The sequence below is a fragment of the Urocitellus parryii genome, chromosome 2, assembly GCF_045843805.1.
Source record: "Urocitellus parryii isolate mUroPar1 chromosome 2, mUroPar1.hap1, whole genome shotgun sequence".
Lineage (NCBI taxonomy): Eukaryota > Metazoa > Chordata > Mammalia > Rodentia > Sciuridae > Urocitellus > Urocitellus parryii.
The window spans coordinates 130,358,420-130,385,908 of NC_135532.1; the positions used below are offsets into that span (position 1 = coordinate 130,358,420).

The window sequence follows — 27,489 nt, forward strand, 5'->3', positions numbered from 1 at the left end:
TGTTATTGAACAGACGTAAAGGAAACTTGGGTGGGTTTGCTGAATACTTAAATTCAAGATTCCAGAGTGGAGGTATAATTTGATTCTGAACTTTCTAGAAATCAGAACAAAAGATAATATATGTTCCAATAAAGGGCAGTATTTGCATTTTTCTGGCTTCTTATCCTAGGAAAGTTTAGTATGTATTCTTATATGAGTAACTTAATAAACAATGTACTATTGCTTGGTAGAAGATCCATAAATATTTTTAAATGATTGCTTCTTTTGCTTTAACTCAATGTAACAATCCAAAATCATGGCATTCAATCATAATTTAAAGGTGTCATTTCTCTAGAAACCCAGATAATACTTACACAGAGAAAAGGCTTGCTGCCCAAAGCACATAGAAGCCAATACCATGGCACCCCGTTTTTGTGAAAAGAAAGGGTTTTCATGTCAAGGAGACAGGAAGCATTCTCAAATCTGTCTCCTCTCTGAGCTGTATCAAAGGAATTTAAGCAGCTTGGGGTAAGGAATTGTGCCCAGTAAAAGGGAACAGGGAGAATTGTGGGTACTTTGTAACTGGGAAGTTTCCAGTCTCTTTGTTCTGGTCTGCTCTGCTCTGTAAGGTCCTGTTCTGATAATTTGTGTTCCACTCAATGAAGACTTTGGTTATGGCCAGGTTCTCAGTCATTTTAAGCCAAGTTGTAGGATTCTGCACCTGTGTTCTGAAGAACAGCTTGGACAATTTTTAGAAATAGGGAATTTGATGTTTTATAGACCACTTTCAATATGGCCCATCTAGGTATGTTTTCTTATAATTTAGAGATGGAACTCAAAGGATTCAGGGAATTCATACTTAACATATCCATCAGCTATATATATATATATATTTTCCTACCAGATGGCTCAACTGTGCTGCTATCAAGTGCTGGAACAGGGTAGACTTGTGGTTGAAATTGCTGACACTGATTTTTCTGAGGGGTATTTGGAGTGCTGGCTTCTGGTGTTATTCAGGCATGCATGTTTGGGTATTGAATATGTAGGTGGAAGAATTAGTGTTTTGTTACTTAAAAATTTTTGGCCCATGGATAAGAGTGAGTCATGAAAATTCTACATTTTTATTTTCTGATGAGATGGAAAAGTATGGTAGTGAATACCTACCTTCTTGCTCATTATGAAAGGTAAGTTTGAAATAACAAATTCTTTAAAAATAAATAAAGAAGATTTTTCCTGTGAATTGCCAGAGAGATGGTGTGAGTAGGGGAATGAAGAGTAGAAACACTCCAAAAAATGGGTAAAATGCCATTTTTGAGTCTATCTAAAGGAAATAAGTCCTAAAAGCTGTTTAGATGAATAGTTTGGTGTTGGGCTGATGGGGGCACACTGCTGTACACAAGTGCTGACAATTCTGGCAAAGGGATATTCTGCTAAGGACTTTTTCACCTTTAGGCAACTGATCAGATTTTTTTTTTTAACCAGGGATTGAACCTAGGGGAACTTAATCATTGACACATCTGCAGCCCTTTTTATATTTTATTTTGAGACAGGGTCTCACTAAGCTGCTTAGTCCTTCCTAAGTTGGTGAGGCTGGCTTTGAACTTGCAATCCTCCTGACTCAGCCTCCTGAGCCACTGGGATTTTAGACATATACCACTGACTCTGTCCTGATCAGAGATTTTCAAAAGGATGAAGTTACTGAATCCCAGCTTATCAGAACTCTGGGGACATTTTAAAGCCCATGATAAGGGTTGTTTCTCCTCCTACCATTTTTCTTTCTTTTTTTTTAATTGATTGTTCAAAACATTACAGAGCTCATGATAAATCATCTTTCATACATTTGACTCAATTGGGTTTTGAACTCCCATTTCTACCCCAAATACAGATTGCAGAATCACATCTGTTACATACTCACATTTTTACATAATGGCATATTAGTGACTGTTGTATTCTGCTACCTTTCCTATCCCCTACTATCCCCCCTCCCCTCCCCTCCCATCTTCCCTCTCTGTCTCCTCTGCTGTTGTTCAATTATCTCCCTTTTTTCCCCTCCCCCTTGCCCCTCATAACCTCTAATAATTTTGTGTATCATTGAAGGTCTCCTACCATTTCCATATGCTTTCCCTTCTCTCTCCCTTTCTCTCCCCCCATTCGTCTTTGTTTACTGTTAGTCTTTTCCTCATGCTCTTCCTTCCTGTTCTGTTCTTAGTTGCTCTCTTTATATCAAAGAAGACATTTGGCATTTGTTTTTTAGGGCTTGGCTAGCTTCACTTAGCATAATCTGCTCTAATGCCATCCATTTCCCTGCAAATTCTATGATTTTGTCATTTCTTAGTGCTGCATAATACTCCATTGTATATAGATGCCACATTTTTTTTATCCATTCATCTATTGAAGGGCATCTAGGTTGGTTCCACAGTCTAGCTATTGTGAATTGTGCCGCTATAATCATTGATGTGGCTGTATCCCTATAGTGCGTTCTTTTAAGGTCCTCAGGGAATAGTCCGAGAAGGGCGATATCTGGGTCAAATGGTGGATCCATTCCCAGCTTTCCCAGGAATCTCCATACTGCTTTCCAAATTGGCCTCACCATTTTGCAGCCCCACCAGCAGTGTACAAGTGTACCCTTTTCCCCACATCCTCAACAACACTTATTGTTGTTTGACTTCATAATGGCTGCCAATCTTACTGGAGTGAGATGGTATCTTAGGGTGGTTTTGATTTGCATTTCTCTGATTGCTAAAGATGGTGAGCATTTTTTCATGTACTTGTTGATTGATTGTATGTCCTCCTCTGAGAAAAATCTGTTCAGGTCCTTGGCCCATTTGTTGATTGGATTATTTGTTATCTTATTGTTTAATTTTTTGAGTTCTTTGTACATTCTGGATATTAGGGCTCTATCTGATGTGTGAGGGGTAAAAATTTGTTCCCAGGATGTAGGCTCTCTATTTACCTCTTTTATTGTTTCTCTTGCTGAGAAAAAACTTTTTAGTTTAAGTAAGTCCTATTTGTTTATTCTTGTTGTTAACTCTTGGGCTATGGGAGTCCTATTAAGGAATTTGGAGCCCGACCCCACAATATGTAGATCATAGCCAACTTTTTCTTCTATCAGACGCAGTGTCTCTGATTTGATATCTAGCTCCTTGATCCATTTTGAGTTAACTTTTGTGGCTGGCGAGAGAAAGGGATTCAATTTCATTTTGTTGCATATGGATTTCCAATTTTCCCAGCACCATTTGTTGAAGATGCTATCCTTCCTCCATTGCATGTTTTTAGCCCCTTTATCAAATATAAGATAGTTGTAACTTTGTGGATTAGTCTATGTGTCCTCTATTCTGTACCATTGGCCCACCCGCCTGTTTTGATACCAGTACCATGCTGTTTTTGTTACTATTGCTTTGTAGTACAGTTTGAACTCTGGTATTGATATACCTCCAGATTCACACTTCCTGCTTAGAATTGCTTTTGCTATTCTGGGTCTTTTGTTTTTCCATATGAATTTCATGATTGCTCTATCTATTTCTACAAGAAATGCCGTTGGGATTTTGATTGGCATCGCATTAAACCTGTAGAGAACTTTGGGTAATATCACCATTTTGATGATGTTAGTTCTGCCTATCCATGAACAGGGTACATTTTTCCATCTTCTGAGATCTTCTTCTATCTCTCTCTTTAGGGTTCTGTAGTTTTCATTGTATAAATCTTTCACCTCTTTTGTTAGGTTGATTCCCAAGTATCTTATTTTCTTTGAGGATATTGTGAATGGAGTGGTTTTCCTTATTTCCATTTCAGAGGTTTTGTTGCTGATATACAGGAATGCCTTTGATTTATGCATGTTTATTTTATAACCTGCCACTTTGCTGAATTCATTTATTAACTCTAGCAGCTTCTTTGTAGACCCTTTTGGGTCTGTTAAGTATATTATCATGTCATCCGCAAATAGCGATAATTTAATTTCTTCTTTTCCTATTTTTATGCCTTTAATTTCTTTTGTCTGTCTAATTGCTCTGGCTTGTACTTCGAGAACTAAATTGAATAGAAGTGGTGATAGAGGGCACCCCTGTCTTGTTCCAGATTTTAGAGGGAATGCCTTCAGTTTTTCTCCATTTAGGATGATGCTAGCCTGAGGTTTAGCATATATAGCTTTTACAATGTTGAGGTAAGTTCATGTTATCCCTAGTTTTTCTAGTGTTTTGAACATAAAGGGATGCTGTACTTTGTCAAATGCTTTTTCTGCATCTATCGAGATGATCATATGGTTCTTGTCTGTAAGTCTATTGATGTGGTGAATAGCATTTATTGATTTCCGTATATTGAACCAGCCTTGGATCCCAGGGATGAATCCTACTTGATCATGGTGCACACGTTTTCTGATATGTTTTTGTATTCGATTTGCCAGAATTTTATTGAGAATTTTTGCATCCAAGTTCATTAGAGATATTGGTCTGTAGTTTTCTTTCTTTGAAGTATCTTTGTCTGGTTTTGGGATCAGAGTGATGTTGGCCTCATAGAATGAATTTGGAAGAGCTCCTTCTTTTTCTATTTCTTGAAATAGCTTGAAAAGTATTGGTATTAATTCTTCTTTGAAGGTTTTGTAGAACTCCGCTGTATATCCATCCGGTCCAGGACTTTTCTTGGTTGGTAGTCTTTTGATGGCTTCTTCTATTTCTTCCTTTGTTATTGGTCTGTTTAAATTGTGTGTGTCTTCCTGTCTCAATCTGGGCAAATCATATGCCTTCAGAAATTTATCGATATCTTCACTATCTTCTATTTTATTGGAATATAGGGTTTCAAAATACTTTCTAATTATCTTCTGTATTTCTGTTGTGTCTGTTGTGATATTGCCTTTTTCATCCCATATGTTAGTAATTTGAGTTCTCTCTCTTCTTCTTTTCGTTAGCATGGCTAAGGGCTTGTCTATCTTATTTATTTTTTCAAAGAACCAACTTTTAGTTTTATCTATTTTTTCAATGGTTTTTTTTGTTTCAATTTCGTTGATTTCTGCTCTAATTTTAATTATTTCTTGTCTTCTACTACATTTGCTGTTGTTTTGCTCTTCCTTTTCTAGATTTTTGAGGCGTAGTGTGAGTTCATTTATTTGTTGTTTTTTTTCTTTTTTTGAGGAAAGAACTCCAAGAAATGAATTTCCCTCTTAAAACTGCTTTCATTGTGTCCCATAGATTCCGGTATATTGTGTCTGTATTATCATTTGACTCTAAGAATTTTTTCATCTCCTCCTTTATGTCTTCTGTAACCCATTGATCATTCAATAACATATTGTTCATTTTCCATGTGGTGTAGGGTTTTTCCTTCCTTCTTTTATCATTGATTTCCAATTTCATTCCATTATGGTCAGATATGGTGCATGGTATTATCTCCACACCTTTATATTTACTAAGAGTTGCCTTATGGCATAATATATGGTCTATCTTTGAGTAGGATCCATGTGCTGCTGAGAAGAACGTGTATCCACTTGATGAAGGTTGATATATTCTATATATGTCGGTTAAATCTAGGTTGTTGATTGTGCTGTTGAGTTCTATAGTTTCTTTATTCAGTTTTTGTCTAGAGGATCTGTCTAATGGCGAGAGCGGTGTGTTGAAATCACCCATAATTATTGTGTTGTGGTCTATTTGACTCTTGAACTTGAGGAGGGTTTGTTTTATGAACATTGCAGCTCCATTGTTTGGTGCATACAAATTGATAATTGTTATGTCTTGTTGGTGGATGGTTCCTTTTAACAGTATATAGTGCCCTTCTTTATCCTTCTTGATTAACTTAGGTTTGAAGTTGATTTTATTCGATATGAGTATGGCCACTCCTGCTTGCTTCCGAGGGCCATGTGAGTGGTATGATTTTTCCCAACCTTTTACCTTCAGCCTGTGTATGTCTTTTCCTATCATATGAGTCTCCTGAAGGCAGCATATTGTTGGATTTGTTTTTTTGATCCAGGTTACTAGCCTATGTCTCTTGATTGCTGAGTTTAGGCCATTAACATTTAAGGTTACAATTGAGATATGATTTGTACTCCCCGTCATGTTTCTTTATTTATTTATTTTAGTTTGGCTAGTTTTACTTTTTGGTTATTTTCCTCCCCTTTACTGAGATACCTCCTGCTATTGGTTTTGGGCACTGTTTTTCAATTCCTCTTCTTGTAGTATTTTGCTCAAAATACTTTGCAGTGCTGGTTTTCTTGCTGCGAATTCTTTTAGCTTTTGTTTATCATGAAAGATTTTAATTTCGTTGTCAAATCTGAAGCTCAATTTTGCTGGGTACAGTATTCTTGGTTGGAATCCATTATTTTTCAGCGTTTGAAATACATTGTTCCAGGATCTTCTCGCTTTCAAAGTCTGTGATGAGAAATCAGTCGTTAACCTAATTGGTTTACCCCTGAATGTAATCTGCCTCTTTTCTCTCGTAGCTTTTAATATTCTCTCCTTGTTCTGTATGTTGGCTATCTTCATTATTATGTGTCTTGGAGTTGGTCTATTATGGTTTTGAATGTTTGGGGTCCTGTAGGCTTCCAGGATTTGGCAATCCATTCTATCTTTCATCTCTGGGAAGTTTTCTACAATTATTTCATTTAATATGCTGTCCATTCCTTTGGTTTGAATCTCTGTGCCTTCTTCTATCCCGATGACTCTCAAATTTGGTTTTTTTATGACATCCCATATCTCTTGAATAGTTTGCTCGTGGGATTTAAGCATCTTTTCTGTGTTGACTATACTCTTTTCAAGTTGATAAACCTTGTCTTCATTATCTGATGTTCTGACTTCTACTTGATCAAGTCTATTTGTAATATTCTCGTTTGAGTTTTTAATTTGGTTTATAGTTTCCTGCAATTCTAGGATTATTGTTTGATTTTTTTTTAAGATCTCTATCCCCTGGTAGAGCTCGTTCTTTGCCATTTGAATTTGTTTAATTCATTTTCAAAATATACTTTTATTTCTTGGACTTGCTGTCTCACGTCTTCTCTAATATTCCTTTCCATTTGAGTTAGGTATGCCTTGAGTTCTTTCCCTATCCCTGCTTCTGATGATTCTATGTCCTCCTATAGAATTAAGTTGTCTTGCATTGTTTGTACTCCTTTTTTCCCTTGTTTTCTCATGTTGTCCACGTTACTTTCCAGCTCCTTTTGATTGTCGTGTTTCTGCTCTCTTCTATAGCTTTGTTTTGGTTCTGTATTACTCTGATGTCTCTCCTTTGTGTTGTTAAATTATGCCTGCCTAACATGGATTCCGCTGGGAAGGGATTCCGACGTCAGAGCTCCACTGACGACACTGCTCTGCTATGGCGGGCCCCAGGCTCCTTGCTGGGGTGTCCTAATGGGGGGGTGTGACTGGACTATCTCTGTTTGGTTTTAGTTCCCGGTCGCGGCAGGTGGGCGGTCTCCAGCCACCCAGTATCACAGGCCGAGGGCGGGTGATCGGTCGCCTGAAGGCGGCGTTCTCCTACCGCCCAGTTACGCAGGCAGTGGGTGAACTGTCGCCGGCGGGCCTGCGGTTTCCAGCCACCCAGTCGCGAGGGCCTTTCCTCTAGTCTCCTGGTTTCTCCTGCTAGTCTTGGTTTCTCCTGCTAGACCAGATTTCCCCTGAGTGATGGCTCTCGGCAGTTCAAACTGTACTCTGGGCCTGCCGTTTGTTGGGTGTGGAGGGTGACTATTGGGAACCCCGGCACTCTATTGTTTTGTTTCTGTTGTGGGGGATGGGACTGTACCGCTTTCTTCCGCGTCTGAAATCCCGTACTCAGCCCGGGGGTCAGTGTTGGCTTGGCTGGCGGGATGCCACCGACTCGCAGCCACTTTTCTCCCTGCTTGCTAATTAATCGCTTCTCTGCGGCGCCCCGCCTTCTGTAGCCGCGGGGCAGGCCGCGAGAATCAGTCGGCCTGGATCTCCGGGGTCCCACTGCTGGCTATTGGGATCCCTGGCACTCTATCGCTTTGATTTTTTCTGCTTGCCCCTCCCCCAGTGCTGGCTAGCCAGGTTTCGTTTTTGGCTGCTACTGGGAGAAGGGGTTGGAGGTCAGGTGTCTCTAGTTTCCCCCTAGTCTTTATGGAGGCTCACTCTGATACTCCCTCCCCCGGAAAGCCTAGGAGAGATTTTATGCAAATTCCCCGATGTCTGGGGGGTGAGCTGAGTGACACACACTTGTTTTGATGTTGCAATCTGTTGGAGAGTGGTGGTGTATACTTCAGCTTTCCAAGATGGTGGCTGCTGATTCTACCATTTTTCTTAAGCATAAAACATATCAAGGATCTAAAAATTCCAAACTCTACTCTTTTAAAAAATTTTTTTTAGTTGATGGACACAATACCTTTATTTTATTTATTTATCTTTATGTGGTGCTGAGGACTGAACCCAGGGCTTCACACATGGTAGGCAAGTGCTCTACCACTGAGCTACAACCCCAGCCCCCCAAACTCTACTTTTATGATTGTCTGAAACTTTGAGATTCTCTTCACCCACTGTTAAATATCTAACTCTCTTATAACAAGAAGTTCACTCCAGCTTATATGGAACTTCATTTCAAGGGATTTTATAGTTTCCCAGAAGTTTGTTTTAATCAAAGAAAAGGGTAACGTTACTATAAGGTAGACAAGACTTTACCCCACTAATATCCCTGTCTGAACCTGAAAATTAATTTGACATAAAATAGGTAAGCAGAAGAAAATCATACAAACAATATAAATTTAACAAGGTATGAGAGCTCTTGTAAGAAAATGTAGACCCAAAGAAGTGGCAAAACCTACATACTTTTAGATTATGTTGAACAAAGAAAGGCAATTCTGGAAAAGTAACAAAATTATGTGGGGAGGCTTAAGGAAGATTGGATTTTTTTTTTTTTTTTTTAGTATCAGGGATTGAACCTAGGGATGCTTAACCACTGATCACATCCCCAGACCATTGATTGATTGATTGATTGATTGATTCATTGATTCATTGATTCATTCATTTATTTTGAGATACGGTCTCACTAAGTTGCTAAGACTGGCCGTGAACTCCGGCCCCAGCCTTCTGAGTTGCTAGGATTACAGGCATGTGCCACCAAACCCATGGTGAATGCCTGTCTAGGAATTATTTTTAACAAGGTCTGTTTGTACAGAATTCTCTCAGCTATGACTCCCATTGAAGAGTGTTACCTTGCTCCTGGTTTAGGGAGGCCATCTTTCACAGAGAAGTTTTTTTATCTCTTGCTTTCTAAGAAAAACAGGAAGATTTTCCCATATAAAATGCTTATCAATTTTTACTAAAAAGAAAAAAAAATTTTGCTGAGATTTGTATTGCTATTACATTGAAACTAGAGATTAAATTGGTGGATCTTTGGCATTTCAACCTTATTGCATATTCTAATCCACTGGCATCCTTTATATCTTCATTTATTTAGGTTTTTAATTTCTTGTTTACAGCTTTGGTTAAAATCTCTGCCATTTAAAAATATTGCTTAGGGTTTTAAGCCCATTCCTCCAGCCAGACTTGGAGATCTAAAACATGAAATCTACAGGTTCTCCGCTTTTTAATCCAGCCTGTGACTTTCCCTACAGCCACTTAGTCAGCCAAAGTTTAATAGAGGACATCTATCTAGTGGGGAGAACTGATTCTAAACTTGAGAACACTCCAGATTCTAACCTCCTATGCCAACCTACACAGGGCTGGTAAAAAGTTTGACTAGCTGTCCTCCTCCCAGAAACTCTTCTCTGCCTGCCAGCCCCAAATGTGAAACATGCCAGGCATGAAAGGGCCCCATCACTGGCCTCTACTTACATAAAAACAGCTGGTCCATGTGTAGAATTTCATTCTTTTAGCTGTCTTCAGCCTAGTGGCTTTAAGGAAAATAATAACATTTTAAAAATATGATTCCATTTCTATTTTTCCCTCAGTGTTATGGCAAAACAATATTTTGCAAACTTCTATAGCCTATCTATAAGCATTTTTAGAAACTGGTATTAGACTCTCCCCGCCTTTTTTCCATGTGAGTCAGCCTGTTAGGAGAAAGAGGAGCCTATACTTTAATTCTTATCCTAACATGAAACACAAAAGTCTAAATTTTAGGTTGCATAATAATTTCAAGCACCAAATTTAATCAGTGAGATCTTAATTGTTTTCTTTTGTAGAGATAGCAAATCTGTTGACCGGAGATTTCTGATATTTTTCTTTTCATAGTATTTTGGATTTTGAATATTTGAATTATTCTCCAAAATAATGTCAAAGGATTTACTAAAATTACAAGAACATTCACCTAAAGTTCTTCTGAGAAATGATCCACCACAGGTCACAGATAGGACATTCTTCATCGACGCTTCTAATCAAAGCCTGACTGCCATTCCACTGGAGATCTTGGCATTAAAGGAATTAGAAGAAGTGCATTTGGAAAATAACCAGATTGAAGCAATACCCGAGGACATTCAGCAATTAAAGAATGTCAGGATCCTCTACCTGAATAAGAACAAACTGCACGACCTGTGCCTGGAGCTGGGGACGCTGAGCAACCTGGAGGGCCTGGACCTCAGTTACAACCCCCTCCTCTCCTCTTCCCTCCCAGTCATCAGCAGCCTCCGCTCCCTGCGGGAGCTCCGGCTCTACCAGACTGACCTGAGGGAGATTCCCATCCTGATCTGCAAAAGCCTTCGCCATCTGGAACTGCTGGGACTGGCTGGAAATCACCTGGAATCGCTACCGAAGGAAATAGTGAACCAGACCAAACTAAGGGAAATCTACCTGAGGAAAAACCAGTTCAAGGAGTTCCCGCAGGAACTCTGTGTCCTCTATGACCTGGAGATCATCGACCTGGACGAGAACAAACTAACTGCCATCCCAGAGGAAATCGGGAATCTGACGAGGCTGCAGAAGTTCTATGTGGCTTTTAACAACCTGACCTTTTTGCCCGAGTCTCTGGGCCAGTGTAGGGAAATATCAGTGCTCGATTTATCTCACAACCTTCTCCATTCCATCCCGCGTACCTTTAGTGAGCTCCTGGAGATGACGGAAATGGGGCTGAGTGGGAACCGCCTGGAGAAGGTGCCGCGCCTTATCTGCAAGTGGACCTCGCTGCACCTGCTCTACCTGCGCGACACCGGCCTGTGCGCGCTGCGGCGCTCCTTTAAGCGGCTGGACAACTTGCGCTTCCTGGATCTCAGCCAGAACCACCTGGACCACTTTCCGAAGCTGATCTGTGGGCTGAAGAACCTGGAAATCCTGGCGATGGATGATAATCAAATAGGGAAGGTACTGACTCCCTTCCCTGCTGTCACTATCTTCTTGGGGCTCTTCCTGTCCTAAGTTGGTGTGTTCTGTGTGTAAACAGAAAATCTGAACTGACTTTATGGGTGAAAATTCAGTGTGACCAAATATATCCTCCAGGGGAGGGGTACTTTGTACTGTTTTCCTGTAAATAGCAGTGGCTATCATAAATAGCAGCTAATATTTAATTAGAACCTGTATGTGCCAGTCATCAAGCTAAGTATTTTACACCTCTTATTTTGTTTAATCCTCACAATGACTTTTTTTTTTTTTTTTTTTTTTTTTTGTCTTTGGTGGCACGTGAGGAAAATGACAGGCAGGGAGCTGAACTTGTCCAAGGCCACACAGCCTGTAAGTGATAGAGCCAGAGCCCAACCCACAGCTGCTGGCCTCCAGGGTCTATAATAAAGTCTACTTCCTGACAGGGTTTCCATAAACAGCAGGTTTTTCTTACACATACATTTAGACCTAAATGTTCCCATTCATGGGAAACTGCACAGATTTGTTCCTAATTTCCCACAGGTGTGCAGGCTTATAGTTCAAATTGGTCATTATAGCATTGTTGATAATCATGAAGTATGGGAGACAATCTGAATGTCCCTTAGTAGGGGATTGGGCAAAATCAACTGTGGTACATTTGTAACATAGAATGCTGTACCATAATCTAAGAACTGGAACTATATACGTGAAGGTGGATGGAACTCAAATTTTAGAATAAGAACCACAGTAAATATTTTCTGGTTCTGAGCACTTTAGATCAGCAGTTCTTTTTTTTTTTTTTAAGAGAGAGGGGGGTGGAGGGAGAATTTTTTAATATTTATCTTTTAGTTTTCAGCAGACACAACATCTTTGTATGTGGTGCTGAGGATCAAACCCTGGCCGAACGCATGCCAGGCGAAAGGCGCTACCGCTTGAGCCACATCCTCAGCCTAGAACTCAAATTTTAGTATTGACTAAAAAGCCACAAAATTGTGGAACTTTATCATTTTTGTACATTATTAAATCACAAAAAAATCACACATGTATACATCCATATATATGTATGTGTATACATATACACATATATATGTATTTTTATGGATATTTGTGTACATAATAAAAGTATGTAAATATAAATTGAAAGGAAAATGACTAAATTCTTGATGGTAGATGCCTCTTGGAAGAGAAAAGAAAAGTCAACAAAATGGGGAAGGGATAATAAGGAAGTGACTTTAATATTAGAATTTCATTGTGTTTATTAAAAGATTTGTGCAGTGGGCGACTTTAATATTAGAATTTCATTGTGTTTATTAAAAGATTTGTGCAGTGGGCATGCATGTGTTTTTATCTTTATTATTTATTAATATTTGAAAATTAAAAAGAATAGAGTTGCTATTTCAAGCAAAGGGCAACTGCAGAGAGAGAAAAGGGAGATTTTGGAAATCAAAATCTGGAACCAAATAATAGTTCTGATTTTCCTGGCCATGGACACCAATCTCATATATTCACCATAAGTTATAAAAAATCCTGGGCCTAATGGATTTATATTTTAAATATTTGTGGGGGGTAATAGGGATTGAACTCAGGGGTACTCAACCACTGAGTCACATCCCCAGCCTATTTTGTATTTTATTTAGAGACAGGGTCTTACTGAGTTGCCCAGTGCCTCCCCATTGCTGAGGCTGGCTTTAAACTCAAAATCCTCCTGTCTCAGCCTCCCAAGCTGCTCGGATTATAGGCATACACTACCCTGCCCAGCTATATTTTAAATATTTTTGATTTGCAATTTCTAAAACTTTTTCCTAATTGCTATGGGGTTTTCTTTTCTTTTTAGGTTTCACAATTTTATTTTATAGAAAAGTATTCAACATATACTTATTGAGCACTCTATTGCTGTGGGGTTTTAAAACTACATTTTGATGGCAATCTGAAATATACCAAGAGAATCTAAGACTTACTCTCTACTAAGGTAGCACCCCACCTTGGAGAATTTTCAAGGTTCCATTGTACATGACAGCAAATTCCCCCCCACTATTCAACTGCTTATATAAGAAATTCTTTTTAGTGGACAAGCCTTTCATTCTAGAGTTGAAGTAAAAGGAATTAAAACATAAAGTGCTTTGGGGAAAGAAAACACATTGACTTCATTCCTATCAAGTTATAAAGGATACCTAATCCTTTCTTGAGAAATTTTAAGAGGTCAGAGTCATACAGAGACTGCTTGTTGACAAAGATAAACCTTATTCAATACCACGAGTTACTGTAAATGAAACTGTACTGCAATGTAGACATGATAAATATTTTTATATTGAACACAAAAATCTCTATGTACCATTGCTTTTATCTTTAATTATTCTGATGGCATGTTTTGTGCTTTTGTCCTTCTTTCTAGTTTTCCTCTTAGGCTAATTCCACATGTAACCTCCAGGGCGTTTCTCTCCTTAATGACACATGACCTTCAAACTAGCTTCTTATCTCTCCCATCCCAAAATCTCAGCTGATGGGTTTTTGGCTCTTGAAGCCTGACCAATGGCTTCTGTTAAAATTAAGTCCATGCATCAAACATCAGCTGATGTTTGATGCATGGACTTAATTTGTACTGTAGATTTCTATTAAGGGAGAAAACCAAAACAATGGATTCAACATCAAAATGGCATAGCTCAATTATAGTGCCAGCAATCATTCCCCTCTATTGATGTGCTGTAGATTCACTCTATATCCAGATTTATTTCCATTATACTTTAATATGACTATGAGAATCTAAATATTGGATCCTGAAAAAAATCTCTGAACATTCAATATACTTTGAAAAAGAAAAGCTAAACCTATGTGTTAAGTAAACAGCAATAAGAGCAAAATCACTAGGTTAAAATAAAGTTATTAGATTGAAAAATCTTTTCCCATTCTTTTGAATTGCACCGAACACAGGTGCTTTCTTCTTCTTCTCCTTCTTCTTGGTATTGAGGGTTGAACCCAGAGATGCTTTATCACTTAGCTACATCTGCAGTCCTTTTTATTTGTTATTTATTTTATTTTTTAAAAATATTATTTCAGTGTCTTGCTAAGTTGCTGAGGCTGATCTGGAACTTGCTATTCTTCTGCCTTAGCCTCCTGGGTTGCTGGGATTAAAGGTATGTGCTACCTCATGCCCAGCATGCAGGTGCTTTGTATGGAAGGAAATAAAATGCCTGATGAAGAATTTTTAAAAACCAAGGAGAAGAGTTTAAACATCAATTTCTCTGAAGATTGACTTATCTGATTTTTTAAACTAAATAAATAACTGTGTATGATGGCACATGATTGTTAATCCCAGTGGCCTGGGAGGCCGAGGCAAGAGGATGGCAAGTTTAAGGCCAGCCTCAAACTGGTGGTAATAATAATAATAATAATAATAACGATGATAAAATAAAAATACATTTTTTAAAAAGTAAATTTTTAAAACTGAAAACATTTTAAAAGTATTGGGAAAGTGAGACCATATTTTATGCACACACAAAAGAAAAATGTCTTCTGGATGATTCCAGGTGTGTGAGACTTTAACAGATAAGTTATACATCTGGTGGGCTTTTCCCCTGCCAACTGTGAGTGACCGTTCACCAGTGATCTTCCACTCAGCTGTCGAGGTGTGAGGGAGAGGGGGCCTTCGATGAGCTGAGGTCAAACCAGAATGGAAAGCAGGGTAGCAGATTAGGGAATGGGTGGGAAGAATGCCCAAGGGTAATGCAGGGGAACTAGGAGAAAGGATTTCCTGGTCAGGAATAAAACCAAATTCAGAAGTACGTGAGAAGCAGATGAGATGCATGGCTGGGCTTTTTTCTTTCTATAAGAAAATCTGTAATACAATTAATAGTGTGATTATGTCATATACATTTTAAAAATGAGATTTTTTTCCACGAGGTTCAAGAGAGCCAGAAAGAGACTGATTGGTGAACATGATAGTCATGCAGATTATGATTTGTTGAAAGAAGGGAATCTGATGTTTATAGGTATTGGCTGAAGGTAATGAACTTGTCTTTCCAGGTGATGGGTAACTAGGAGCCTAGGTGGCTAGTTATCACAGTGGTGGCACAGAACCTCCCTACAGGCTTCCAACCCCAGAAGTTTGGCTATCTGTGAGATGCCCACCCATTACTCATATGGGACACTAGAGCTTTGGTATTCACTGGAAAGCAGAACGTGACAAGTGAGGGTCATAATAGTCTTCACCAAATGCTCCAATTGGAAATGATATGAACACATGTTTGTTTCCAACTGAGATTTCAACTGGGGTTTCAAAATTGCTCAATTAAAGCCTTTAAGGCCCGATGTGGTGTCATACACCTGTAAACCCAGTGACTCAAGAGGCTAAGGCAGGAGGATTACAAGTTGGAAGTCAGCCTCAGTAACTTAGCAAGACCTCCTTGTCTCAAAATAAATAAATAAATAAATAAAAGAGATGGGGAAGTAGCTCAACGAAAAAGCACCCCTGGGTTCAATCCTTGGTAGCACAATAAATAAAGTCTTTACTGTAAAGGATGAGAGTCACATTACTAAATTTGTCAGTTCTGGTAACTGAATTTATTAAGAATTAATTATCACTGCAATATCATACAACCACAGTACCTTTTCTTTTAAAAGTATCAGGCATTTACCATATGAGAGTTCAAAAATTTGCAATAAAGCATGTTATAATCACTCCGATTTAAAGTAGTGCATAAAAGTGGGAACCAGAAAGGTGATAGGAAAAAAGGTAGAATTTCAGAGTTATGATCTACAAGTAAATATACTGCATGTGTAAACTTTTCACAGTAAGAGATGCTGCCTTGCCCTACTTTTCATTTAGCAATCTGCCTCAAAACCAGAAGTGGCATTTATTTTCTGACTGTTAAAGATAATCTTGATTTTAAACTCATCTCTTTGGAATACTTCTAGTTGCCTTTGGAGTTGGGCTTACTTTCGAAACTGAAGATACTTGGACTATCAGGAAATGAGTTCTCTTCCTTCCCAGAGGAAATCTTTTCTTTGGTGTCTCTAGAGAAGTTATACATGGGGCAAGACCAGGGATCCAAGCTTACCCAAGTGCCAGAACACATTGGGAAATTACAGGTAAGTCCCAAATGAAGACAGAAGCAGGCCACTTACCCCTAAATACAGGGCCTAAGAAAACACAAGGTGCCCCAGAAGCTGGGTATAGGATCATCCATGTTAGATTTTCAGTTCCAAACAAGTAGTCATTTTTACAGTTTGAGGTTTTGCTGTCACTGAACAACCCATACCACATGATGATCACTGCTGGATATGTCATGCCATATTTATTTCCATTGTGGGTTTGGTCATGTTCCAGTTGTAGAAATTAAGTTACACTTCTTTCAAATACATTTGCATGTTGGTAAGTAGCCCCCTGAAAACTGTACTATTTTCAAGCTAGAGTACTGTACTAATGGCACGACCAGGGTCTGCATTCTGGTAGAAAGGATTCCCTCCAAGAGGCGGTGTGAGCTCCCTCCCTGCTTGGAGATGAGCAAATTATGTTGCACCAGGTTCCTGCTGATGATGGGACGGTCCACAGGACTGTGCTGAATCCTACCAAAGTAACAAGATAGCTTCATTAAGAGGAGGCTTACTGGCATCTTTTTATATATTCATCTTTTAAAGGACTGGTGTTTTCCCCATGTTACTGAATTCTTAATAATGATAAAGTAGATAGCTGGGTGCAGTGGTACATGCCAGTAATCCAGTGATTTGAGAGGCTGAGTCAGGAGGATTGCAAGTTTGAGGCCAGTCTCAGCAATTTATTTTGAGACAGTGAGACTCTGCCTCAATAACAACAACAAAAAAAAAAAAAAAAAGAAAAAAAGAAAAAAAAGGAAAGGGCTAGGGATGTAGCTCAGTGAAAAAGTAACTATGGATTCAATTCCCAGAATAGATAGATGATAGATAGGATAGATAGATGATATATAGAAGTGTGGGCTACCATAAAACCCCCCAGTCATGGAACTGACCAACATGGCATGTATAACAGGTAATCCTCACTGTGACATAGAAGTCCTGTTCCTAATTCCCCATGCCTCTACCCTATGTTCATAGAACAACTTTTGTCTTCTAGCTCCTTGTACATGTTATACCACAATCAAAAAGTGAAATGCAAACACTGAATTTTTACCCAGGAAAGTTGGAAATAGTTATTGAACCCAAACCCATTATCAGTGCATTTTGTCTACTTCTACTTAAGTCAATGTTAGGTTGATAGCTGAAGCAATTATAATTCTCTCATAACTTCTGTGGATAACTAGTTATTGAAAGGAAGCAAGTGATAAATGCAGTTAAATTGTCCACACTATTTTTCTGTAAAGTTGTAGTAAGATAAATTTTCCATATTTTCTTTTCCCCGAATAAATGGAAACTAAATCTTTATTAAAAAATAATTTTAATAGTTGATGATGATCCTTCAAATTTGTTTTTCCTTTTATCCCAATGCATGATTTTCCATTGAGTACTCATAGGCACTCAAAGGGGATTTCGGTTATTATAATTCATTTTTTCAAGATAAGGATTATTGTGGTGTACTATCATGTTATTTCAGAGTCTTAAAGAATTGTATGTAGAGAACAATCATCTGGAGTTCCTGCCTGTATCCTTGGGAACAATGCCTAACCTGGAAGTTCTTGATTGCCGGCACAATTTGCTTAAGCAACTCCCAAATGCCATTTGCCAAGCACAAGGTGAGAAACTTATTAGACTCACACCTAGGAGAGTCTGCAGTCAACAGTCCCATGATGAACATCTTTGTTGCCTTATTAAAGATCCATCTCGGTGCTTGGAGAACCGAGCCCTGTCCCACTACCTCCTTTCAGGGCTCACTAGTGAGTGACGTGGGAGAGGCCAGGCCCTGATCATGAGGTTAAGAGTTTTATACACGTAGGTTGTAATTTGAGTTGGAAAGAGAAATTAATAGCAACTGCTGAAAAAATTAGCATAAGTACACCTACCATCAGCAGAAGTTTACTGAATACATCTTATATGTCCGAATTTTGAGTGGGGGTCCTGCAATAAATTTTCATATAGGACACCAGTCACTTGAATAAAAGGAAAAGTATGGCATAGAATGGTGAAATCAAGAATGGACTTTTGCAATTAAATGATTGACTTGGAAAATCACATAACAAGCCAGGCATGGTCACGCACAGTTGTAATTCCAGACACTCCTGAAAGCCTGAGGTAGGAGGATCACAAGATCAAGGCTAGCCTCAGCAACTTAGTGAGATCTTCTCTCAAAAAATAAAATATAGATTCTGACCATTCATTATAGTATGTTTACCATTTTGATGAAGTTTTATGTGCATGTATGTGTAGACCTGCATGTGCCTTGATAGTTTCTGTACCAAAAAAAAAAGTACCCAAATATTTTCCACTGGGCTAAATTTTTTGTCTGCACATGTATCCATCCATGGAACCATTCATCTGTCTACCTAGCCATTCATCCATCCATCTACTTAACAAGCTTTTGTTGAGTACCTACTAGGACCAGATGAAATTTTTTGGCCACACTCTGATGAATCTCCAGGTTTACTGACATGTTTTTAAACTGTGGCTATTCAATGAAAGGAGGTGAAGAAATATGAGAGTTGAAGTTGTCACCTGCATACAAGACATTTCAAAAATCAAGGTCAGGTGTGGGAATGCTCCTGTTCTTGGTCCCTGGAGGAGTAAAATATTCTCAAAATTTTCAGTGTTAACTCTCTTCCTGTCCCTAGTATTTATTTACACTAGCCTAAATACTTCCTGTTGTTATGAAGAAGAGAACTTGGTTTGCCCCATTAAATCAGATGCCTCTTGTACATGGCAGGAAATAAGTGTTTCAAAATAACTGGACTAACAAATGCATATTTTAATTTTGCCTGATTTTTATTATGCATATGATTTGTATTATGTTCACGAAACATACAAATCAAAATTTCCCTGTATTTATCTTTTCTTCGGTAAATCAAGTAGAGAAAAGTAGCTGAGTTTGTAAGCCATTTATCACAGAGTACGATTTAAATAAAATTTTTCTCTTCTCCCTCCTTTATACTGAGTATTATCAAACTTTTCATCTCTGCCTATAGGATTAATGAAATACTGCATTTTGGTGTTTCATTTGCATTTGTTTTCATTGGGTGATGTTGAGTATCTTTCCCAGGTTTACTAGTCATTTTTATTTCTCTTTCAATGAAGAGTTTAAGATATTTCCTTGCAAAATATAGATCTGAACCATTATAGTATGTTATCATTTTGTAAAGTTTTATGTGCATGTATCTGTAGACCTGCAAGTGCCTAGATACTTTCTGTAAGGACTCACAGAAATCTGATAACAGTGGTTCCTTGTGACAGTTAAGATGTGACAGGGTTGGTATGAAAGGGGGAATCATTTTTATACTTTGTTTATTTATATGAGGTTACTTTTATATCAGAAAGTATACAATTTTTCAAAAAAATAATTTGCTTATTAACTTGAGAGTGGTAGAGAAATGACTATGTGAGTCAGATGCCCCACGTTCCACTCTCTCTATTGACTAGACAGGTCACATCCATGTGTCCAACCCTGGAGTGATAATAGGAAGTAGCAAGGCTTGTAGGCTACTGGAGTGTCCCATCCAAAGGCACAGAGCCAGGTCTTCCAATATTCTGCTGATCTAAGAAACAAGTCTGAGGGCATTTTTTTCCAGTGAGCCGTCAGTTGGCAACTACTGCTATAAAATAAAAGCAAAACCAAACAAATGAAAGAAAACCCCAAAGACGACATCCACTCTTAGAAGGATAAGAATATCCAATTGCTGAGTTTCTACTTTCTCTATTATGAGGAAGAAGACACGTAGAGATGGGCTTTTTATTATATGAAATGAAAATATTTGTCCGTTCTTATACATCTGTGCTCTGATTTCTCTTACTAATGCAGAGGTGGATCCCTCAAATACTGGACAGGTTTAGGAGCCAAGTTAATGTTGCTTGTTCTTAAGATAAAAAATCACCATTTGACAAAGTTAATTGGATAACTTTCCTTTAGTTACACCCCAGAGTCATTGTTTATTCCTTTTACATATACATATATTGTTATTATTTATTTATTTATTTATCATGGTGCTGGGGATCGAGCCCAGGGCCTTGTGCATGCTAGGCTCTACCACTAAGCCACATCCCCAGCCAAAATCCATTTGAAACCAAAATCTTTCTAGGCTTGAAAGAGTTGCTGCTAGAGAACAACTTGCTCACCCATCTCCCAGAGAATTTGGACCGCCTGGTGAACCTTAAGGTTCTTACACTGATGGACAACCCCATGGAAGATCCCCCTGAAGAAGTGTGTGCTCAAGGAAATGAGGCCATATGGAACCACCTTAAGGAAAACAGAAGAAAGAAAATAATGGTCACAAAGGTAAAATCAGCACAGATTCTTGTTAACACATTTGCGGGGTCTAGTGTTAAACAAATTGGAAATTTTTCTATGGAGCCGGTTTTTATATTTCTCTACCTTGTCCTTCTTGGGAAGAGACTCTTTTTTTTAATATTTATTTTTTTAGTTGTAGTTGGACACAATACCTTTGTTTTATTTATTATTTTAATGTGATGTTGGGGATTGAACCCAGGGCCTCACATGCCCTAGGTGGGTGCTCTTCCACTGAGCCACAACCCCAGCCTCAGGGAAGAGACTCTTAGGTACTTTTATGGAATTTTTGAGAGAATTTTTAAATTTTGGCTCTCATATTTTTGTCCTGTATGTCTCCTATCTCTTGTCAAATAAGAAACCAACACACAAGCAAAGGAAACCAAAACTTTAAATCCCAAGAACAATCTAAAATTCTTGAATGATTTCACTTGAGTGAAAAAAGCTTGTATTAACAAAGGCAGAAAATTGAAGTTGAAAAATTAAAAATGAAAGCATTTGTGGATCAGAAGCTCAGAGACCAGAGTTTTGCTGAGCCAGGGCCAGGATCAAAGGGCAAGGAGCCTTGGGATCCTGCTCTTGGCCATTGAGTCCATGAGACATAGAATGCGCCAGACAGACCAGGAGGTGTCCACTTCAGTCAGTGCTGGGGATTGAACCCAGGGGTACTTTACCACTGAGTTATACCCCAGCTCCTTTTGTTTTTTATGTTGAGACACAGTCTCACTAAGTTGCTCAGGATGGCCTCGAACTTGCAATCCTCCTGCCTCAGCCTCCCTAGTTGCTGGCATGACAAGCCTGTCAATGTTCTTTATTCTTCAGCGGGTCAAGTCCCCATCATCTCTTACCAGTGTCACTACATTAGTCCCCAAATTGTCATCCCTACTTCCACATCCATTTTCCCTATAATCTGCCTCCACTCAATAGTCATACAAAGCCTGTTAAAATAGATTGAATAGCACTACTCTTTGCTGAAATCAACAGTTATTCTTTCACCTGGAGCAAGAATCAAAGTCTTTGGTCTGAAAGATTCTTTATCAATGACTCTCAACCCTATCAGACTTACTACCCTCCCTTTTATAAGAAATATTTGTGATATCTCCTTTTCTAAAATTTTAATAGAAAATATCACCTATCAAAACATCATTTCAATAAATCAAAATAATGCACAAATTACAACATAAAGAAATTTTATAATTGTGTTATAAATTATAAAGTAAATTAGAATTTTTTTTTGTACTGGGAATTGAACCCAGGGCTGCTTCACCACTGACCCACATCCCCAGCCCTTTTTAATATTTTATTTAGAGATAAGGTCTCACTGAGTTACTTAGAGCATCCATAAATTGCTAAGGCTGGCTTTGAACTCATGATCCTCCTGCCTCAGCCTCCCAAGTTGCTGGGATTATAGGCAAGGGCCACTTCGTCCAGAATAACCTTCATTTCTATTACGTTTTCCCTCAAAGCTGATACTAAGGTTTTACACATATTTTATTTTATTCTTTTCTGAATTTTTTTTTTCCAGAAAAGATCACACATGCAAGGCAAACCCTTTACCACTGAGCTGTGACCCCAGCCCCTACTTTTTCTTTTTGGTACACAAGGATTAAACCTAGGGGAAATATACCACTAAGCTATATCTCCAGTCCTATTTATTTATTTTAAAATTTGAGACAGGCCAGGATCAGTGGCATAATCTGTAATCCCAGCAGCTCAGGAGGCTGAGGCAGGAGGATCACAAGTTCAAAGCCAGTCTCAGTAACTTAGTGAGAACCTGTCTCAAAATAAAAAATAAAAAGGGCTGCAGATGTGGCTCAGCGATTAAGCAGCCCTGGGTTCTATTCCAGTATGGAGGGGGGTAGTTGATACAGGGTCTAGCTAAGTTACTGAATTGCTGAGGCTAGCCTCCAACTTGCAATCCTCTTGCCTCAGCCTCTGAAGTTGATGGAATTACAAGTGTATACCACCATGCTGGCTCCTTAACTCTTTTAGGTTGCCTTTTTGTCCAGCTAGGCAACAAAACATTTATATAAATTCTACTTTTAAACTAAATTTTTTTCTGTGAACATGTTTTTTCAATATTTTAGGCCATTTTATTACAATTACTAATAGTATAAAATCATCTAAAAGAACATATTTGTTACAAATTTTTATAATTGTGAGACATATCCAAATGAGAGGGACTTTTTTGCACTTTGTTTCGATAACCATGCATAAATATTGTGAATTACTAGAAGGAGACAGGTTTTATCATGGATTCTACTCATGTAAATCTTTATTCACAAAGATGAGTTGTGAGAATGGAAGTTTTTTTGTATTATTTTGTTTTAAATAATAATGCCTCACACATTTCTGAACTTCTTCCATATTTATATATCTAAAAGGAGAACGCAGGTCTTAGCTGACATATCAACTAGTTTTGCTTCTAATTTCTGTCCTTTTTTTTTCTTCTATTGTTTGAAAGCAGAGTTGGAATTCCTCAGTCCTTGAGCCGTTTGCGGTCCCAATGTCTACCCTTGTGTTTTGTATTGTCCTTTCTCTTGAAACTCCAGACATTTTGAGTCCAGGGCAATACTTCATAGTAAGACCTAGAAGAATTCAAGGTGTGCCAGTTCTCTGGAAAGTGCCAGAAGGGCAGTGGTGAGGGGGATCAGCAGTTGTATTCCCAGGCTGATCTTAGGAAGGGGCAGTAGGGAAGTGGAAGCTTGGGAGAGAGATTGCTTTCAAGCTACTCCTGCCTGCACACCTTTCAGGAAGGTGGTGATCCGGACTACACATCACATGATGAGAGACTGCTTAACCCAAACAAAAAATACTGTATGTTTCCAAAGTGCCTCTAGAGGGCGCACTGTTCCTTAAATAATCACCTCCCTGTTTTCACTCCCCATCTTTCTCTTCAACTTAAATCAGATCCTGAGTGTTCTTCCAGGAACCAAGCATCATCCTGCCTCAGGGTTTTCCTCTACCTAAAGATGCCTTCCCCAGATATAGGCAAGATTCTGGTCCCCACTTCAGTGTCTTCTCCAAAGTCCTCTGACGAGAAAGAGCCCTTCCTGATCTACCTTATATAAGACAGCATAGCCCTACCACCTCATTCATTTAATCAGTAAATATTTATCAATTTTCTACCATATCCCAGGCACTATCCTAGGCACTGGAAATACATCAGTGGACAACACAAATATTTCTGTCCTCGAATTGCTTTAAATCCTAGTGTGAGGGGAATAAAACCATGAAAAAAATAAAACAAAGTTTTATACTATATAAAAAATGATAAGTGCTGTTGGGGGAAAAATAAGTTGAAACTTAGGGGAACTGAGATTTCCAGAACTGGTGTGTATGTAAACAGAGAGAGTGTTGATTTCCAGGAGATGATCAGGGGCGGTCTCATGGAAAAGACGGCTGCCGTAGTCCACCAGGGCTGCCATAACAGGGTATTGTACTCAAATGGCAGAAGTGTGGTGGGAAGCACAAGGTCTCTGATGTCTCTTAAAAGGACCCTAATCCCATCCTAAGGGCCCCACATTCATGCTCTCATCTAAGCTTAACTCCCCTAACCCCCCTCCAAATAGCACCACATGGCAGGTTAAGGCTTCAAGATCTGAATTTGGAGGAACACAGTACACTCCATAGCAATGACAATCAAGCAAACACTTGAGAATCAACCCTTCTGACCATTGGAAAGTTGGTTAGAGGCAGAGAGAGTACAAAGGCCCCAATTTAGGATTGTGTCTGGTGTCTCTGAGCAGGAAGGAGGCTCATGTGGATGGGAGTGAACAAGACAGAGACTAGTTAAGGGGTCCAAGACGTCATGGGAGGAAGCAAATAAGATAGGGCCTTGAAGCCATTGGAAGGACTTTGACTTTAATTTTGGAGAGAATTCGGGGGCCACAGGAAGTTCTGATAAGAATCTATTATGAGAGGAGAGGTTTTCCTGAGTGAGTGGAACAGAGTAGGAACGAGGGAATAGGATCCGGCTCCAGTGGGAGCTGGTTTTAGGTAGGAGCCCAGTTGGATAGCAACTGATGTTACACACGGATTCCCCAGGCTTCCATTTCTATGCACGTCATTCTCCACAGTACTTGTCACCATCTGTCAAAATATATATATATATACATGTGTTTATTGTTTTTTCTGCCCACTGAAATGTGAGCTTCAGAAACTCAGGGACACTAATATTTAATTGCTGTTTCCCAAATGTGTAGAACAGTACTTTTTTTTTTTTTTTGCTTGACTGATTGGCTGATTGAGAAAGATAGAATATAAGATTTAGAATTCAAGCCACCTCCCACTCTCTGCATCTTTAAGACCACACACCAGAACAAAGAGATTTAATGATCTCCAGTGTATCATTGTCTTAATCCATTTTTGTTGTTGTTGCTATAACAGAATACCTGAGAACAGGTGAGTCATAGAAAATAAATAAAGGTTTATTTGGCTCATGGTTCTCAAGGCCAGGAAGTCCAAGAGCAATGGTATCTGAAAAGGGTGTCACAATATGGCAGAAGGTGAAAGTGCAATTGAGCACATTCCAAAGGAGGTGAAACACACAAGTGGAGGCCTTGCTTTGTAACCGTTGTCTCTTGCTGTCATTAACCCAGTCCTATGAGAACAAGGACTGTGTGTTAAGCCGGCATGGCCCAGCAGCTTTTAAAGATTCCACCACTTCTCAATGCCATTACATTGGGAATCGTATCCACGTGAGTTCCAGAGGAGACAGACCAAATTAAAAAGGCAACAATCATGACATCAGCAGATGCTAAGTTTGGGTTTACTTTGTTTGCAGATCCAGGCATGGTGGCGTGGGACCATGGTACGGAAAGGATTTGGGAAATATGAAGAACTAATCAAAACACGAAAGAAAGGAAAGACGTCTCCAAAAGATAAGAAAGGAAAGAAGGTGGAAAAAGGAAAACCCGTAAAGGAAAAAAAGAAATAATTTTTATAAATTAATGAATTGAGGTAGTGATTAATGGATTAAGAAGGCAAAATGACCAGGAATTAGATGCCTTCCACGCTCAAACTTATAGAATTGTGGTTATTTGTGATAATAAATGATTCCTACTTTTGCTGAATTATTTATGGACAAAAGAATATACCTGGGAATGGCTTCAAAATAATATGGGGGAGGAGGAAGAGAATAGAGATTGGCTATAAACCAACAACTGTAAAGCAAGTGGTTGGTACTAGGAGTTTATTTTAATATTATGTCTGCTTAAAATTTTATTTTGAAAAAATTATAGATTCACAGGAAGTTCCAAAGAATGGTACAGGTAGATCCAAGCACCCTTCACCCTCCCTCAATGCTAACATCTTACATAATTGTAATATAATAATAAAACTACAATGACATTGGTACAATCAACAAAACTATTTCAGATTTCTTCAGTTTGCACATGTCCTGGTGTGTGTGTGTGTGTGTGTGTGTGTGTGTGTGTGTATCAATGCACTTTTGAAACATGAGCTTTCTATAAACCATCACAATCAAGATACAGAATTGTTCTTTACAAGTCTCCCTTGTGCTATTCTTTTGTAGTCATACCTACCACTACGAACCTCAATCCCTAAACTGTTCTCCATCTCTAAAATCCCATTATTTCAAGAATGTCATATAAATGGAATCACACAATTTGTAATTAAGATTGACTTTTTTCTACTTAGCATAATCACTAGTAGTTCATCCAAAATATTGCATGTATTAAGTTTATTCCTCTTTGTTTCTGAATATATTACATAGACCACAGTTTGTTTAAGCATTCATTCGCTGAAAGATATTGGGTTCTTTCCAGTTTGGGGTTATTACAAATCAAGCTGCTATGAACATTCATACACAGATATTTGCATAAGCATAGATGTTTATGAAATTCATGGCACTGCACAGGGAAGAGAATATCACATTAACCAAAATATGCCCTTCTATAGCCCTCAAAACCACTCACCCTGATGACTCTTTTGAAGTAGTACTGATTTAAAATTTACATGTTTTCTAAGCAATGATTGCAATCCTAATTATATTGTAGCTAGAGAAAAGCAAGACATAATGTGATTTGATGGTATCAGAACAGAAATGTGTATGCAAACATCTCTGCTCTGCAATGGCTTTGATGCAGTAGTATAAGAAAAACAAAAACAAAAATATTGGGGGTGAAGTATAGGGAATTGAAACCAGGGGTACTTAACTACTAAGATACTTCCCCATCCCTTTTCATTTTAATTTTGAGGCAGGGTATTTCTATGTTGCTTAGGGCCTCAATAAGTTGCTAAATCTGGACTCAAACATGGAATCCTCCTGCCTCAGCCTCCTGAGTTGTTGGATTACAGGTGTGTGTGTGCCACCAAGCCTGGTTTCAAGAAAAATTTTTTTTCAAAAATTGCTTAGAGAAACACAAAAGTTTTTTATTAATGAATTAGTAATAAGAAATACCCAGAGGTGATAAGTTAACAATTTGTTGTAACTATAAAATATTTTACTTTATTTTAATGAGATGTGATTTTCATGCAGGATTTTGAATTTTTGGCTACCTTTTAACCAAGATTTATATATCAATGGCCATTATTAGTGTACATAGTTTATATCTGAGAGAAAAATGCAACACAACAAAGTTTTATGTTATAATAGCAAAGATAACATAGCACTTTTACACAGCTAGTTTCTTTCACATTAGATTCACATTTATGTGCATTTAGGTACACACACACACACACACACACACACCTTTATATTTAGAACATGAATAGGAAAACAAGAAAGAAAAAATTTCAGAGTAAGAAGAAAGCAAACACTCTATCAGAATCTCAACATGTTTGGTAGGCTTTCTAAATAGTAAGTGAACTAATTATATATCCAAAACAAAATCTGTTGAAAAATGTCATCCTTTTTTTCATAAGACAGAGAAT

The 27,489-nt window shown here is 38.4% G+C and overlaps 1 protein-coding gene across 1 annotated transcript; it reads left to right on the forward strand.

The window, feature by feature from the left end:
- Positions 1-10,178: 10,178 nt before the first annotated feature.
- On the forward strand, positions 10,179-25,531 carry Lrriq4 (leucine rich repeats and IQ motif containing 4). The gene is made up of 5 exons (XM_026394971.2): positions 10,179-11,201; positions 16,107-16,280; positions 17,758-17,896; positions 20,387-20,583; positions 25,379-25,531. Exons 1-5 carry the CDS (start codon positions 10,179-10,181, stop codon positions 25,529-25,531), a joined length of 1,686 nt encoding a protein of 561 aa, XP_026250756.1.
- The last annotated feature ends 1,958 nt before the right edge of the window (positions 25,532-27,489 follow it).